At 44.9% G+C, this 18,371-nt stretch overlaps 1 protein-coding gene across 6 annotated transcripts in view; it reads left to right on the top strand.

Annotated features, from left to right (window-relative positions):
• Positions 1-18,371, top strand: part of bcas3 (BCAS3 microtubule associated cell migration factor) — a 210,352-nt gene that overhangs the window by 49,610 nt on the left and 142,371 nt on the right. For all 6 annotated transcript variants that reach the window (XM_060074791.1, XM_060074792.1, XM_060074794.1 and 3 more), the window contains exons 15-16: positions 1,500-1,875; positions 14,220-14,370. In XM_060074791.1, the coding sequence (XP_059930774.1) occupies positions 1,500-1,875; positions 14,220-14,370 (527 nt within the window). The remainder of the gene's footprint in view (positions 1-1,499; positions 1,876-14,219; positions 14,371-18,371) is intronic.

An 18,371-nucleotide genomic window follows, 5' to 3' on the forward strand; every position in this document is an offset into this window, starting at 1 on the left:
GTGCACTGGTTTTAAGATGTTGACACAAATATATTGAAACACTATAGAGTCAAGGCATACCAACACAGCACTATCACAACAGACAAGATAACAAGTGTTTAAATATCCTTTCTCTTCCATGCAGGCTGTAGTCAACCAGGGCAAGGGTTAGGCAATAAAACACCCCCCCCCACCTTACAACCCTCTTTACTCCTATAAAATATAGAAGGCTGCCTTGTGGGCAGGATGAGCCATACACTTAGGCCTTAGCTGGTAGCACACCAACACAACAGCGCTCAAGTGTGTATATCTGACCAATACCTGGCTGATGGCCACCAAACAGGATGGTTCTCTTTCAACCTTCATCCAAACCCAAATGATCTCCTTTGTTCTCCCTCCTCCAACCACCTTATCAATCAACACCATCACTATCTCATTTGGCTTTCTCTATCCCCATTCTATCCATTCCTCTCTGTCTGTCTGTCTGTGTCTCTCTCTATTTCTCGCTCTCACTGTGCACACACACACACACACACACACACACACACACACACACACACACACACACACACACACACACACACACACACACACACACACACACACACACACACACACACACACACACACAGAAACAGTTACACACCTCTCTCTCTCGCTCTCTAAGCCTATCTTGGTCTGGTCTCCTACATGTCTGACAGGCTCATTGAGATGCTATCTAAACTATGTGTCTCCAGTGAGACAGTCAACGTTGGGGTAGTCTGTGCTCAAAGAAAGGCTGTGTGTGTGTGTGTCTTCAGTTTTTTTTGCTTCTTTCAAACAGCTCCTCACCTTGTCTCTGCTGAGGCTTTTTGGGTTAATCCCCAGCTCTGCCCCCCTACACACACAAGGCACACCGAGACTGGTCTAATAGGAGACGCCTCCCACTATCTGACTCCCAGAGGGGTAGACAGTGTGTGATGGTTTGGGATAATCCAATCAAAGTGTTTCTAACTATGAATTGTATAATCCTGATCGTAAATATATGTTGATTCATCCATCATACATGAAATTGTGAAAGAATAACTGAGTTTTGACATCATTGTTTACATATCCGCTACTGACTCAAGCCACCCGTGAAGTTTTTTTGCGCGTCACACTTTGAAAACCTGTGGTATGAGGTACCAATCACCGGTTGAATCGCTGAGCTCGGAGAGCTGTTACTCACTGTTGCCGAGGCCTGTGTTTAGTGGGACATTCACATTTGCGTAGATCCAATAGCAAATTACATTTGATACTCAATTTCCCATTTTGCCTGTGACCTCATTAGGGTTCTGCACCATCTGTGATACCCCTATGATACGTTTTTTCCACCATTTCCTCACTTTGACTTTCAAGGATGGAGGCCCATCCCGCTGGAGTCGCTGCCAGTCCGCGATTCCATAGTTGGACGTGATGATGCCCACTGACGCTGCTATACCAATGGGAATTAATGAATCGTGTTGGTGCTCTTCCATCTGCCCCCCCCCCCCCCCCCCCAGGTCCAGGACATGTGCTTCAGCCAGGACAGCCGCTGGGTGGCGGTCAGCACCCTGCGCGGGACCACCCACGTCTTCCCCCTCAACCCGTACGGCGGCGCCCCGTGCGCCCGCACGCACATGTCCCCCCGCGTCGTCAACCGCATGTCCCGCTTCCAGAAGAGCGCCGGCCTGGAGGAGATTGAGCAGGAGCTCAACCGCAGCGCGGCCGCCGCCGGAGGAGCCGGAGGGGGGTGCGGCGGCGGTGGAGGAGCAGGAGCAGGAGGAGGAGGAGGAGGAGGAGGAGGAGGAGGGGGCTGTGTCCTGGGGAGTGGCGTGGGTGGACGCTGCAGCCCCATACCTGGCCTCTCCAGCAGTCCGTCAGGCTCACCGCTACACGGTAAGCACACAGAGGATGCATGCTAAGGGCCCTGCTGTTAACATGTACTAAGGTTGTAGGTGTCCTTATGCTTCCTAAGGTCATCCTGAAATACACTTTTTAACAAAAAAAGCTCCCTACACCCCGGCAACATTTGATTAATCAGACGGAGGCCTGGAGGAAGGGGTGGGAGGTTTTCTGTAGAATCCTCACAAAATCTCGCTTACCTTGCCAAACGCTGCGAGCCCTATCGTTACGCAAATAAAATTTAGCATATTATCAGTTCTATAGAAGTTTGCAGGGAATTTCTTTTATTTTTACATTTAAACATGGAAGCAATTAATGGATGATAGTCGTTTGATTGTTTTTGTCTGTTCTCAAGATAATGTTGCTGTTCTACGTCAAAGAATATGTCATGAAGTTAAGAGTGTTTGTATGCGTAAGAAAATATTTCCGGGGAGGGAAACTCACTCCAGCTCAGAGACAAACACGTCTGGGGGGCCGGAGCTTCTCGATGAGAACACGAAAACAAAGCAGACTACAGCAAAGATCAAAAGCATTAGAGTCATCTAATCGCCCTCACCGTTATCGAGCCAATTCCTGGTGTCACCAAAGTGTACAGAGCAGTTCCATCCTAATTTGACTTTTGCGAGACTATGAATCTTTCCTTTTTATGGAGTTTCTTTGCAGCTTGTCCAGATTCAGGGGACGGATCCAGGGAGCCTCTGAACTGACCTTATCTGTTAACTAACGTTAATGGAAAAATAAAAGTACATAATAGCACAGAGATAGCAGTTAAGAAAGGAGAAACGCATCTTAGCATTAACTAGATCCAATTGAAACTATCGCTAGTGGGCCACGAGTACGCGGAGGCGGCACCCTCTTACGCAGCCCCAAACAGCCCACACATTTGCCAGGCTGTTGGGCCGTCTGCACGGTATCTTCCCCTCCCTGGAAGTGCTTTAGTAGAAGTAGCACCGTGTGATGGGCAAGAAGGTATCATCATTTGAATAGCTTATTTTACACAATATAGCACCCGGTGCGTGTGTGAGTGTGTGTGTACGTGTACGTGCATTTGTACGTCTGTGTTTGCAAATGCACGCCCTATGAAGATCTTGTCCTCTAGGACTCTGACCTGCATGTCCCAGCCTTGGGTTCCATGTTTGTCAAACACCACGGCTGGCTGCGGACACTGTCTGTGTGCCCTCTTTGCACTCCTGGACACCAGTAGACACACACAGACACACACAAACACATACTTTCTCTCTCACCACAACATCAAAGAGGTTCCACTGAGTATTCAAAGAAATATGTGCCAGAAGATCTCTGTAAGCTGTATCTTGACTTGGCATTCAGTGCATGTCCTCACCACTCAGTCTGAACACACACACACACACACACACACACACACACACACACACACACACACACACACACACACACACACACACACACACACACACAATCGCATGCTGTGTGTTATAAGGTGCACACAGCACTCGGGTCAGGGACGAGTCATGTTATCGTCAGTTCTCCCTCCCTCCTCCCACTCTTCCTTTTTTTTTTCCTGCTCGACTCCCCCAAATTTGCTGTGGCGCCCTGGCTTCCTCTCTGCCCTTCCTGCCCTCCCTGGCGGAGACCCATACCCCTTGCCTACCCCCCCCACCACGCACACCACACACACATAAACACCTGTGATGTATGTTTAAACATACACGCTCACACGTCGCGCTGCTGGAGCGGTCCATTATCTATCCAGTGGTGGGGGGGGGGGGGGGGGGGGTGTCGGGGTGGGGGTTGTACGTGTTTGGTCAGCGGGCGATCGGCTGCCACGAGAGCAGAGAATGGGAATCTGAGCGGGGGGGAGTAGTGGGTTACATCAAAGGCCGCCAGTCAGAAGGTGAAAGTGTGTGCGCACTAGCTAATGTGGCGCAATAGAGAGAGAGAGAAAAAGCAGTGAGCACGGGATGGAGAGGGAGGGAAGTGGAGGGGGAGAGAGAGAGAGCAAAGAGTAAGATAAGTTGGCAGTAGCAGCGTTGAAAGCCGGGGTCTTGCGGAGCGTGATCGTAAATCACACTTTGGTTTCAAAGGAGGGCATTAGGGCCACCTGTCAACAATTAGTCCTTGCTGCGATCTCTTTTCTTGCCCTGCGTGTATGTGATTGTGTTTTTCTTTGTGTGTGTGTGTGTGTGTGTGTGTGTGTGTGTGTGTGTGTGTGTGTGTGTGTGTGTGTGTGTGTGTGTGTGTGTGTGTGTGTGTGTGTGTGTGTGTGTGTGTGTGTGTGTGTCTTCAGTTTGTGTGCTCATTCCACGCGAGAGAGAGAGAAGACAAAGAAGCCACAGGAGTGACACTTGAGGGGTAAATGTGAAAAATAGGGAACCAGTCAGACGCCTGCAGACTGCAGTGAAGAATGGGCGCCGCTACTTGGCCCTCTCTCACATCTCAATCTCCAGATATTCCCCTAAACTCTGTGTCTTTGCAGAGCATCCGGCTCCATCCACAGGAAATTGTCGACAGGCTCTTGTGCTCCTTTTATCAAGGTGTTAATGCATGCCACATGGATGCTAGCTCAGGATATATATTTATAGAGAGAGAGATATGTAGACACACAGAGAGACAGACCCCTTGCGGTGGGAGGTGAGAAGCAATCGCAAAGGATCAGAAAAGGGTGTGAGGGGGGGGGCGAGGTTGGGAGACATTGGACGCTGTTCACGTGTGTATAGCTTTCCCCACCAGCACTCACAATGTCCATGTCATCAGACACAGACCGGTCGAGTGAAACAATGCAGCAGTAGAATGTTCTCCTTTATTTATTTTCTTGCTTAGCTGGGTGTGAATTGTTTGGTGGGTAGGCCTAGCCACAACAGCTGCCCAGTGATTGTCGTGAAGGACGACGCTTTTTGTTTTTATTTTGTTCTTTTTTGGGGAGGGGGGAGTTGAGGAAACGGTGGAAAAGTACACATCCTTCTCAAAGCTGCCAGCCTTGCCTCCAGGCAGACACCTAAATATAGAAGCTGCAATTGGCTTTCTCTCGTTCTCCTCCAGGTTTATATGGGGAACAGCTATTTACATCCCCACACGTTGATTCTCCCTTGTTTTCGGTGGGGGTAGCTTGGTGTCCAGTGTGATGGAAGGATTGTCATTTGAGGTGATGACCTGTAATTTGTCTTGAGCTGCCCGGCAACAGCAGAGACACTTTGTGGCTGTGCTCCTTCAAGGGTGCTTCATAAATGGTTTCTCTAAGCTAGGGATTGGTGATGTATCGCATATCCCCTACATGTATCCCCTACATTTCCTATGTTGGTAAGTTTTGATGAAACAAAAAGTTTAAAATTCATCACTGAATTTCGTTTCAATTGAATTCAATTAATGAGTAGACATGGGAAATCATGTTAACATAGATTCTATCATATACTGTGTATTCCTATACAGCATATGCATGACTTGGGTCCTCAGTGTAATATGAAAATTGTTTTCACCTTGAAGTAACAGTGACTGCTGAAACATCTGATGCCCAACATTAAGGTTGAAACCGACAAACTGCTATGCTGCTCATAGATGGATTCCGTGAGCAGATTCACTTCGTTCCAATCTCAATGCCTCTTATGATAGAAATATATACAAAAACCTAATGTCACCTAGTCAGAAAGAAATTGTGACACAGATTCTCCCATCTAGTTAGTTCCTGTAGGTCGTTCTGAGATCATTTTGTGACGCAACATCATGAATAAGGCCAGAGGAATGGGTTGTTTGTGGACAAAGAGCCGGCTGGTGTAACGGCTTAAACAGGCGGAAAAATGTTTGTTCGTCTGTGTGCGGTGTGTTTTTCATTGCATATTTATGTATTCGTTGTTGCTTTTTTATTTTATTAATCTTTAACAAGATGGCGTGGGTGTGATTTAAGTTTGCATGACTGCTTGCCGGCTATCTTCCGGTTATTCACTCCCTAACCATGAAACATCAACATGGGGCTATTAGTGCAACAGATTTCTCTCTTCACATGGCCAATGCCCCGGTGGTCCGAAACATGGGAGACCATCTGAGGGAGGGGGGGTGGGGGTTGACGCGTGTTCACAGGATTGGCGTCGGAGCCAGAGAAAAACAAGGTGTGACAGGAAACTGTTAATCCAGCGCTGATAAAAGGCGCACTTCCTCCTCACTATTAGCAGAGCGGCGGATCGCCTATTTAGGCTTGGGCTTTTGGACCTTTTTTATCCCACATCCTTCCCCCGCGCTCCCGACGGCCCCGCCTCAGTCATCATCCCTCGCCGAGGGAGAGAACACACCAACACATTTGTGACATCTGTGGCAACAAAGTTAATCCCATGTATTCCATTTGTATCCTTGAAGTCCATCAGTTGCCACGCATACACGTGTCACAGCAGTGACTGGTTACAGTTGTTTGTGGGCTTTTATCAGGTTTAGTGCGGCAGGGAGAACAGCATGTAGAAGAGGAACCGTACCCCGTACATGCATGCATTCAGGCACACATGCACGCTCACATCCCATGTGCTGGCCTGTGAACTTAAACTGTCCCACCTTCATTCATTTCAGTTTTTGTTTAAGTGCTGCTCATCCTGGAAATGCTGAAATTTGCATAGAAAAACATAAAATACACGATTGATTTATTTAGCCTACTTATGTTTTATTTTCCTTATTTTCTGTCTTTGAAATAACAGTTGTCCCGTTTTAAACAGGTTTACCTTGTGAAACATTCTGTGCTACCGGTTATGTCCTCGGTGTGGCACTGGTGGTCAGGATTCTTGGCAGGTAGTGAGGGAGGCAGGATCAGAACAGGCTGCACAGCCAGCCAGCCACTCAGCCTGCCAGACCTTATTGAGAGAGAGAGAGAGAGAGAGAGAGAGAGAGAGAGAGAGAGAGAGAGAGAGAGAGAGAGAGAGAGAGAGAGAGAGAGAGAGAGAGAGAGAGAGAGAGAGAGAGAGAGAGAGAGAGAGAGAGAGAGAGAGAGAGAGAGATGCTTGAATTATGCTCTGAGGCTTTCGCTTCGATGCAAATCTAACACAGAGAAGGAGGGGGAGAGGGAGATCTGGGTAATACTTACAGCATTTTTATGAATGGTCAGTTCCTAACGCTTTTTGTTTGAGGCAGTCTGGGTTTATTGAATAATTCTTGGGAGGCACAAATGATTCAATGTGTAAAGAAATGTGTCAATTTTTTGTAAGGAGTATGATCTTTCTTTTTTTAATTGCTTTAAGGTCTACAACTCTGTCATACTAATATATTGGCATTGGACTTTAATAATAAGCCAAAATAATAATCTCTCAAATTTCAAAAGTAATGGTTAAACTAGTTTTGGATTGGATTGGATTTGATGCAATTCCAAGTTTGCATCAACTTCTGTATCAGTAAGAATATATATATATTGTAAATATAAGTAATATTACCCTTTCAAATATACTGTAGCATTGGATTTAGTTAATTGTTAATGGTCCCTTTATAAAATGAAATCACGGGTGCTGAATTGCACTCTGAAAATGATAACAACAAAGCAAAGTTTTTCATAAATCTAACCCAGTGTGCATCCTACAAACTCTCATGCGATTGAATATGTAAACAGTTATATTAATGCGTACAGATATTCATTTCTAAGCGTATTTGTGAAAATAGTTGATTTTACAATTGTTTAGCTTTCTGTATAACTCGAGGCTAGGCTTTTGGCTGTTGGCATATTTCGTTCACCAGTTGTGCTGTCCGTGAGGAGCGCTATAAAAAGCTTCTTGTGAAGGCAGAGGCTGAAGGCTCCATCCACTCTGTCTCCTCTCCTTCCCTGTGGTCGTCAGACCAGCCAGAGCCCGTTGCTCGGCCTAAGTCAATAAACGGAAAGTGTGGCCAAAAAAAGACCACACTACAGTCAAACAAGCTGTTTATCCTTGAAAATTAGCCTTCCCCTGTACTTTTAGAGGCGTTTTAAGGAAACCAGAAAGTCTACACGATGTAAAAGGCCGTGGGTCTGGGCCGGCTTCTGCCAGTTGTGTCTTTTTTTTTTTCTTCATGTTTTTTAATATCTCAATCTCCGCAACCACTAATCCCTCTTATCACCATGGACGCTCGCCACTCCACTCATCATTATTTGATTTGCAAAATTGTAAGGTAGAGATAAAAAATGTAACCGGTTTGTTTTTTGTACACTGAGCAGCATTTGTGGCTTTAAGCTTATTACCATGTGATCTACAATAAAACACATTGCGTTCAAGGTCTTTAAGCCCATTCGGTCAAGTTTACATATTGGTGCCATTATTGTGTTGCACTAATTTGTACAAATTTTCTCCTTGTTCAGTATTTTTGTATTTTATATAAAATAAAACTACGTCATTGAATATACTCCCATTCCATTATCACCATTATACAATTAAAGACATATCTACCAACAATTTTAGTCTGTAATATCTATGATATTACAGACTACGATAATACTATAATATAATATTAATAATACTATAATAATATGATATGTATTAAGGAATATTAGAAACATTAATCTATTTTATTCTACTACAGTCCATCAAATAATGTTTTCTACAATCATATACTCCTGTTGCATTGCAATAAGGCAAACTAATTTTATAGTAGTCCAAATCATAAAACATGAACAAGACTGAGAATAAAAAACAACCACAATATCTTGTTTGAAAACGTATTTACTTGCCTGTAAACAGTTTTATACTTTTCTAACTAGTAAATATCTGTAATAAATATTAGTTCTTGGACTTTTCATTGATTCAATGCAAACACAAATTAATCTATTGATCTACTTTATTTAACAACTAAAATGGGAATTTGTGTACAGCTTAAAATTAAGCTTATTTACCTTGAATCTGACAATGTATCATCCTCAATCATAAAATATTTTTAGGTTGTGACAAAAATATCAGGCAATTAACTTTCACTTTCTCTCAGTGCGCTTTTTCTCTCTCTCTCTCTCTCTCTCTCTCTCTCTCTCTCTCTCTCTCTCTCTCTCTCTCTCTCTCTCTCTCTCTCTCTCTCTCTCTCTCTCTCTCTCTCTCTCTCTCTCTCTCTCTCTAATTAATTGTCCATGCTTGACTCTCCTTCCAACTCTTGATGATGAGCTGTTTGCAGAACCAGACATCAGGTGGAAAGAGGACAGAAAACAAAAGAGTTGTTTGCCAGTGCTTTTTTTATTTTTTAAGGTTTGAAAAGGTAAAGAAAGAAAACAAGAAATTGTTAATGGTTTGTGTGTGTGTGTGTGTGTGTGTGTGTGTGTGTGTGTGTGTGTGTGTGTGTGTGTGTGTGTGTGTGTGTGTGTGTGTGTGTGTGTGTGTGTGTGTGTGTGTGTGTGTAAATGCAGAACCAGAGACCTTTTCCTCTGCCTTTTTTGTGTGTTTGTATCAGGACAATAACAACAAAACACAATTTTTTTAAATTAAATTATTTATCTGTTACTTATGTGCTTCTACTCACATATCTATTTTATTGTATTATTATTATTTTACCTCTTAATGTATTCATTGTTATATTCAATTATTAGTATTCCTATTTTATTCTTCAATTCACGTCAAGGACATTTTGTCTGCTACACCTGGATATTTAAAATGCAGAGGCAATGATGGATTTAAGCTGTTGCTTCTGCCTCAGCAGACTGCTGGCCTTTTTTTTGTTGGTCCAGTCCCGCCCGACTTAGAATGCAATTTTACTACCAGCGATGAGGACAAGGCATTTATTTTTCACTGATTCACTGAACCATTTGCTCAAGAGTATTCTGCAGCCTAAAGCATCAAAACATCAAGCACGATTATTGGCCTCGTAGTTTTATTTTGTTTACAAAATGTATTCAAAAAGCCAATGAGAAAAAACCATGTGCTACAACGCCACATATCCACAAAAATGATGGAATAGCCTCATACAGCATAGCCCCAAAAAACGTTGCCCCAAACTTATGATATGGGCAACATTGAGTGCCCAGTTTAGTTCTCAAGGCAAGTGTAATATGTTGTATATCGGTAAATGTTATTTGCCAGGGTACCTGCACATCGAAATTCAATAATGTTTGATACAATGTGCAATGGTTAACAAGCTGGTTGGAAGCTATTGGCAGCAGAATAACTCCAATCAGATTTAATTGTGGTGGATTGTAAAGTGTCTTCTGGATTCTGTTAGTTACTAGATTTAGCTAGGATAATCTCAACAAGTAACAACATTATGGGAGCGACAACCAATTAACATGATCAAATATACATGCTTTGTGCTGAAGGAAATATATTTTCTGTATTTACTTCACCTGAGGAATAATTAAATTATATGATTACATTACGTAAACAAATATATCCATACATTGATAAAAATAATGTAATAATATTTGAAAAAATAAACAAAATTTGTGTGTGTGCCAAAACTAAAACCCTCCAACAACTAGAGCCAATCGGTGGCCACCATGGATTACTAGCTCCTTGACCTACAACGACACACACGCACACACACACACACACACAGACACACACACACACACACACGGTCAGAATATGATGTCATCTGATCCAGTACTCGAGCTGTCTGCCTGTTTGCCTCGCTCCCGTCTGATGAAGCAGTGTAAATAATAACATGCTGTAAACTTGAAGATCTCATTTCCTTGCCTCGTGCACACATGCTTTTACACTTGGCCAACGCACACATCGGCACTGCTTGTTGTTTCCTCTGAACAATCAATTGTATGTTTTAGTTTGAATACTTGTTATCATATTCAATTATGACATTTCCACTTGGAAAGTCTATGTGTAGAATGTGGTTTTAATCCACTTTGAAGTCAAATATTGTACATTGCTAAACAAGGGCAGAATAATGACATGGATTGGCTCTGGCTTCAAACACAATGTCCACACTCATTCCCTTGAGAGGGTCCTAATAATTTGGATAATGTGGTAAACGACGCTAGACACTGAATAAACTTCTCTCTTTTATTCTCTCCCCCCCCCCCCCCCCCAAACCTTCTCCATCATAAACGTCACCAACAAACACAACACGTCCTAGCAATGTTTTTGTCCACCATTTCACGGCCCTGCTCGTGCTTCTGGCCTCTTCCCAGCCGGCCTCCCATCACGTTCACCTCCCCCTGCCCCTCCTGGACGCCTCCTCCTCCTCCCCCCTCTGCCAGCCGTGCTCACCCACCTCCTCCATACCCTCGAGCAAAATTCAAATCCGGACTCGGCGTGGCTCTCGCGCGCGTCAATAGGACAGGGTGTGGGACTGTCCTTTTCCCTTGCCTGGGCTCATCCGTTGGGCACGTCTGCTTGTATCCGATGCAAATCAGGGATTAAACGAGCTGAGGGAAACATGAGCGCGGGGGGCCGAGAGCGCGGGGAGGGCGAACGAGGCAAGACACGAGGCCACCGGGGAGGCGGCGGCGGCGGGGGCCGGGCCGGGCCGGAGCGCCCCGAGAGGTGAGAGGTGGATGCAAATGCTGTTGAGACTAAAAGGACAAGCGGTGGACAGTGGTGGACACACGGGGGGGGGGGACTCTGGGAACGTTTGGTCGGGGCGGGGGATGGGGGAGGACGGGGCCGCGCGGGGCTGGTGGTTTCTTGGGTGACCTTTTGGCAGGGCGGGAGTCTTTTTTCCCATTACGACGACGGGGGCTGAGGATTTGCATTGATGGATCTTCTTTCCATGGGACTGTCATGTATCAGTGCTCCGGCACATCACACACCCCGGTCATTAATCAAATCACAGCCTCTCGTCTCCCAGAGACGCCGCATCGGGACTATCGGTCTGCCAGACGTTCCGTTCTTCTCCTCTTTCCCCCTCACTCTCTCACTCCTCTTACCTCTCTCTCTCCCTTCCATCCAGCCTTCTCTTTGATCTTTTACTCTCTATCATACGATAACATCCCAGTCACCCTAAATCCTTTGATTGGCCATTTTTGGATGCACTCTCCCTCCCATTCTCACCTCCTCTTTGTCTTTCTCCCCTTCCTCCTGCTGCCGTCTGTCTGTCCATCTGTGTGTCCTCTTCCTGACACCAGCCAGACAGCCCAGACGCTGTGTTGTTTATGTATCATCTTCTGGCGGTGCGTGTCCCTTTACCGACACACTTGCGTCAGAACTAGCTGGCGCTGGGTGTCAACCCAACCCCGCTGCTTAACCCGCCGCCGCCCCTGCCCCAGACGCACGCGCGCTCAAACACACACAGACATTCTGACTGACACTGCAGTGATACGACGGCCAAGTCAACACTGATCGTGGCCTTCCCTTCCAACCCTCTTCCCCAGTCAAACAACACCTGTTCCGTCATGCTGCAGCCTGCAGAGCTGCCGTGGGGTTGGGGGGTGGGTTTGTACGACTAGAGGTTAATAATGCAAAGACCTGAAGGGCTGGGGTCCCCAGCAAAGTGAATTGTCCGTTTTGGAAGGGGATGCTAAACTCATTAACATTTTTTTCCTTCCCTCCTCTCTTTGGTCTGTGAAGCACCATTATGGCTTTTCAGGCTGCTTCCTGTACTGATTTTTTTCATCCGACGTTGGGCCCTACAAACAAAAGGTGCCCAGCCTTGGGGGTGTACCTCTTTTGAAATGTGAAGGACCCTCAAACGCTGCACAGCAGAGGCCCCCAACATTAGTATCTGGAGCTCAGGAGAGGAGGTAGAGAGAGAGCCAAGAGAGAGAGAGAGTCTTGTGCAATGGTCTCTGTTGCTTAATGGCTCCACCATTGTGGTTCCACCAAAGACCTCTAAATGCTGGCCCCCTCCATCCCCATCCTGCCGCCCTGCTCACACAAACATTTCTTTTGGAGGACACAAAGCAGGGGTCTTGGCAGAACTAATACAACTCAGCTACAGGTTAATGATCTAAAAGACCGGGAGCCCAGAACACTCAGGCCCGATTGCGGCCACCATATAATGACATGACACTCTTCTCCTGCTCTCATGTAATATCCTATAGGTCTTCCTTGTTTCCTCTGTACTTAACTTCGATTTAATCCAGTGTTTAATTGTTGTTTTCTGCCTGTCTGAATGTAACAATAGGAACAATATGGGGTTCAACAACATTCAGAGATCACATCGTGTCACGATCTTGAGATTATTCCCTCGTTTTGCTTTGAAATTTATTAAGATGTTTCTGGGCTCTCACAGCGGATGGAGGTGAAGAAAAGAAACAGGAATTCAAACATTCATACCTAGATTGTACTTGTTTTTTCTAGTTTATTTAGTCTCTGATGGTTGCAATGAAACAATGTAGCTTACAATATTTAGTAAAAAGGTGGCAACAATATTTAAAATGTCGATTGTTCAGGATGACGGAATATGCAATCGAAAAATAATTCATAAGCACTTCCCTTTCTAAAATGAAGCTTTTTAATAATGACCCACAGGCGTCAAGTTTGTTCCTCACGGCCTCATACACACGGACACCTTGGATTTGCTTAAATAAAAGAGGCCATGTATAAGCAACTTCTCATGCAATCATATGCCCTGTTGCGCCTTCCCAAGATCCAATCTGTCTTGTGAACTAAACTCTAACAGAGCCTGCAATCTGTTGGGCAACTAGATACACTCCGAGCACAAGCGTAGATGATGCATAAATAAAGATGAAAAAACAAAACAAACCCGCCCCCCCCCCCCAACATAGGCCCTCACCAGTGTTTCCTTCAACACGCCAGTGTTGCTGTTGGAGGCCATTAGGTCTGCTGGGAGCCCTTTGACATGCCCTGATTATGTTTGGCTGTGCTTCCACCAGGATATGTGAGATGAGATATGTTGCTCTGGATTATCAGACTGTGTGTGTGTGTGTGTGTGTGTGTGTGTGTGTGTGTGTGTGTGTGTGTGTGTGTGTGTGTGTGTCTGTGAATGTGTGTGTGTGCATGTGCGTTGTGACGAGTCTGTGTGTATGGCCTGTGTTGATTGGCCTTGATTAACAGACTGCCGTGCTCTAAAACCAGAGCTAGAGCCTTTGTAATGTAGCATCTTGAGCTTGTTACCTCCAATCAGTTCCAAAACGGGCCTTGAACCCAGGTGTGTGTGTGTGTGTGTGTGTGTGTGTGTGTGTGTGTGTGTGTGTGTGTGTGTGTGTGTGTGTGTGTGTGTGTGTGTGTGTGTGTGTGTGTGTGTGTGTGTGGACTTGCACGGGCTGTTGACTTAAGATTGTTGAGACTGGATTTTAGTGTCCCAAGAAAACAAACAAGCTTAAATCATATAAATTGCATTTTGTTTTTTACTCAGTGTAGAAATAATATATATCAGCTCCAAGTAAACAAGGTATCTAACCTTTTAGATTTGAAATCAGCATTGCTTGTTGCTCATGGTATAACACCTCTGGCACAAATATTTGAACTTCCTCTGTGCTTCTGGAAATATGACTTTTTGAATAATGCTGCTTACTGTTTATTTCCCTGTTGCAGCCAAGCTAAGCAGCCAGGAGTCCTACAACAACTTCACTAACAACCACATGGGGAACCCCCGGCTGTCCCCGCTGCCCAGCCTCACCATGGTGCTCCCCCTGGCCCAGATCAAGCAGCCCATGACCCTGGGCACCATCACCAAACGCACCGGGTAAGGCCTCAGTTTTACACACATGTTGAAATCATTTACATTCATAATAAGCATACACCATAACGTTCTGAAAGTCTAGTGCGATTGGCCAAAATCAATCTATCTGTTTTATTTTAATCAAGGGACAGACACTTTGGGTTGCATTTAGCTTTATTTAGAACGTCCTCTTCTTCCTCTAAAAAGGGCTGATGGATATGTTTGAGTCGTGTTAGAGTCCATGGACCTTTGCTTCTGCTCCACTAGTTGTGTTGTGTTCAGCGGGCTATGGAAACTGCGGCTTGGCATTTCTTCTGGTGCACCTTTTAGGCTGATGTGTGTGCATCGCCTTTGTCTCAGCTAACCGCTCCTTTTGCATAAACTCTTGAAGCAAAAATCCTCACACGCACACACACATGCGACTTTTTCCATCAAGATGATTTGCGTGTCGGCAATGGAGTGATTTTGTGAGAAAAAATAATCAACAAGAAAATGAGCATGTGATTGTTTTCACTGGTATATTGAGGTTGTGCGTACATGATGCCCTTCAACCCACAGTGATACCCAAGCTCCTCTCTGGCTGTGCGTGGCTTTCGGTTTCAACAACATGATCTTCATCACACATTTAAATCATGTCGTTTTAGGGACACTATGGAGCATCATCATCAGCAGCAACAACTGCACCGGGATTTACATACAGGTGGCTTTAAAAATACGGGCAGGTTTTAATAGTTTCATTTAAATGTTATTTTCCTGTGCGGGTTTGAATGGGAAATGCTATAATGATCCAAGCAGGCAGCAAAGGGAATTATTTACCTGTGATATTTGATAAGTGAGCTCTGGGTATAACAACAGAGAGCTGACACCAGGTGATCTATGTGTCTTGAAACTGGATGCGGTTTTGCCTATATATGAATACCATGATTTTATGTATGGACGATTACCCAAACATAATCCCTCCTGTGTATACACACGGACGTACGGACAAACGGACACACACACACGCATGAATATAGATATATCCATTAATTATTTGTGAGTATATATTTATGTATGTTTATATTATATTATATTATATAAATTATAGTATATATTTTCTATTCAAACTACTATATAATATGGAGGCCACATTTAAATTGGTTGGTAGGCCTGTCTCACCGCACGTCTGTCTGTCTGTGTCAGTTTGTCCACCCTAGGGGAGGGCATCAGCATTAACTCATCAGGACATGCAGCTGTGCTGCCCGGTTTTGTCCCCCCCCCCCTCGCAGCCACACACACACACACACACACACACAGCCGACTCTCCGGCTCTTCGCGAACGCTTGGTAGAAAACACGCACACACACACACAAGCATCCACTCACAGCGAAGGCAGGTTGGGCCCCCAGAGTGAGGGGTGATATCTATGCTTTCACGCTGTACTTGCACAGGAGTACCCAGGCACCATCTGCCTGTCTGCACAGCCAGCCTGCATGTGTGTGTGTGTGTGTGTGTGTGTGCGTGTGTGTGTGTGTGTCTGTGTGTGTGTGTGTGTGTGTGTGTGTGTGTGTGTGTGTCTGTGTGGGCATCAAGCAGCTGTATTTACACCTGTATGAGCAGATCGCTGTTGGCAGGGCGGCAGAGGAGAACACCAGCTGCTTAACCTACATTCTCATACCAGGCTGTCTGCTGTGGGCCTGCGTTTCATGACACATACGCATATATGCACAAGCATTATTCAAGGGTGCTTCCATTTTGTTATCAGATTTTTTTTTCATGCAATAATAATAATACTTTTTTGTTTCATGTGTTCTCCGATTCTTTTTTTATATTTTATTTTGTAAAAGTCCAAAAACAACAATATACACACTGTGCTGTGGAAGGAGAGAAAAAAAAAGTGTGTTTGTTAATACCTATCTATAATATCGTATAAAGTTTCATCTAAATTTCTTCAGATCCTTACCCTGAAATATAAAACATAACATGTTGGTTGGCTGTCTCTAAAAGGAAATTAAGGGAAAAAAATCCCTAAAGCAGCATTTGCTGCTTATCTCCTGACAACCTCCCACAGCATGGCCTCCTTCCTCCTCCTGCTCCTCCTCCTGTCTAGGGTTAGGTCAGGGGAGGGGGGACCCTAGCCAGGCTTCTGTCAGCCCTCAGAGTTGCTCACTACTGACAGGACAGCAGAGGGGGTGTCAGGGTGACCTATGACCCCACTGTTTTCTCCCCACGTTTCATTTCCTGTCTGGCCAAATTCTGCCAAAGGTTTTGAATTGGAAGGACATTGTACACCAACAAAAGGGATGGCTCCTGAAATGTTTCCCCAAAAAAATTATGTTTACGCATAGACACACACATTTTCACAAGGTTGCAAGGCTGAGTCAAAATTGTGATGCAAGTCACCTCGGCATGCCTCACACCTCCCGACAAACACACACAAACACAAACGTACACATACCTACTTCATGAAATAACGCATTACGACTCTTCTCAAAATCCCACTGATGACATTTTTCCATCAAATGCTGATTGAGATTACACAAAAAAGCAGCTAAACAAGGGAGAGAATGAGCTAGTCCCCTACGACCTGCCACAGATGGGCCAACAGATTACTGTAATGCATGAGGAGCGGCCCAGCTCCTATGGCTAACCCATTGTCTCATAGAGCCTTAATGGAAACGCCCATTAAAGAGGGGCTGTTAGGAACACTATAGGCAGGTTGTGGCTTTAGCCGGATGTGCAGTGACATACTGTAGCCTGCGTGGCCTCTATCACCGCTAAAACTTGTCGCACGCACCAGCCTAGTGCTAAACCATTTGCACAAATCACCCTCTAACTCCCTCTCCCCTCCCGCTTCTAATGGCCCCGGCGGAGCAGCTATTAGGGCCGATTGGTTAAGAGATGGATGTGTGAGCCATTATTGTGCCGGAGTGGGGTCGTTGCCCTGCGAGGTCGATTGGTGATTTGCTGCTCTTTCTCGCCATCTTGCTCTGTTCTGTGTCTGTCTCTCCTGCTTGGAGCTGTTCTCACCACACGTTGAGTTTGCTTTTCTTTGTTTTGAAGGGTAGCTATTGTGCAACATGAAAGCATGAATGGGGACAGTTAGGAAATATTCTTACGCTTTATTGCTTTTGTATATTTCTTTATTTTTTTAACCTTTATTTTTTCCAGATTAAACATTAAGAACAGTTTCTTATTTACAATATTGATCTGGTCCAAGAGGCCCCACCAGGAATAGAGGTACAAATACCAAATACACTAGCATGACTCATTTAGACAAATATAAAACGCACAGCCTATGTACAGAAAGAAAATAGACAGGCAAATGCACTAAAACTAGTCAGGGGACGTGCATAAAGATCTGTACAGGGTCTAAAAAATAAGAGACAACATAAAAAGGGAAAGGGGGTGAGAAAGGGGTGGGTGTGTGTGTGCATGTGCGCATGCGTGCGCGTGTGTATGTGTATGCAAGCAGATGCGTGTGTCTGGGTGAAAAAAATGATCATAATAAAGATGTGTCAATGTTATATTGTGTGTGAAGGGTTTATGCAAGCGAGAAACGGTGGAATCAAAAGGAGCAGGGGGGGTCTACTAAGACATAGTTGAGTTTCTGCTTGAAGGCAGACTGTGATGTAAAAGCTGTAAGTTTGAGGGTGTCTTGAATGGTGTTCCAGTCAAAAGCTGCTGCAAAATTAAATGAGTTTCGGCCGAAGTTAGTCCTGGAGTGTCGGTTGATGAGTTTGATGAGCTCAGATGATCTTGTGCGGTAAGTGCTTCTAGAAAGATGGAGAAGGGAGGAAAGGTTAGATGCCCAGGAGTGTCTTATAAATAAACTGGGGCCAATGTCGGAGTCGGCGGGTTTGAGAAGTTCACAGTGGTGTATATTAAAGGGAGCATTGGTGGCGAAGCGGATAGCTGAATGGTGAAGAATGTCCAGTTTGTGTTTCGCTGTTTTTGAAGCCATTTTACAGATCGTATCACCATGGTCAAAGATGGGCAGGATGGTCATTTTTACAAGTGTAAGTTTAGCAGTGTGTGAAGGACGC

This window comes from Gadus macrocephalus, chromosome 16, assembly GCF_031168955.1.
Source record: "Gadus macrocephalus chromosome 16, ASM3116895v1".
Taxonomy (NCBI): domain Eukaryota; kingdom Metazoa; phylum Chordata; class Actinopteri; order Gadiformes; family Gadidae; genus Gadus; species Gadus macrocephalus.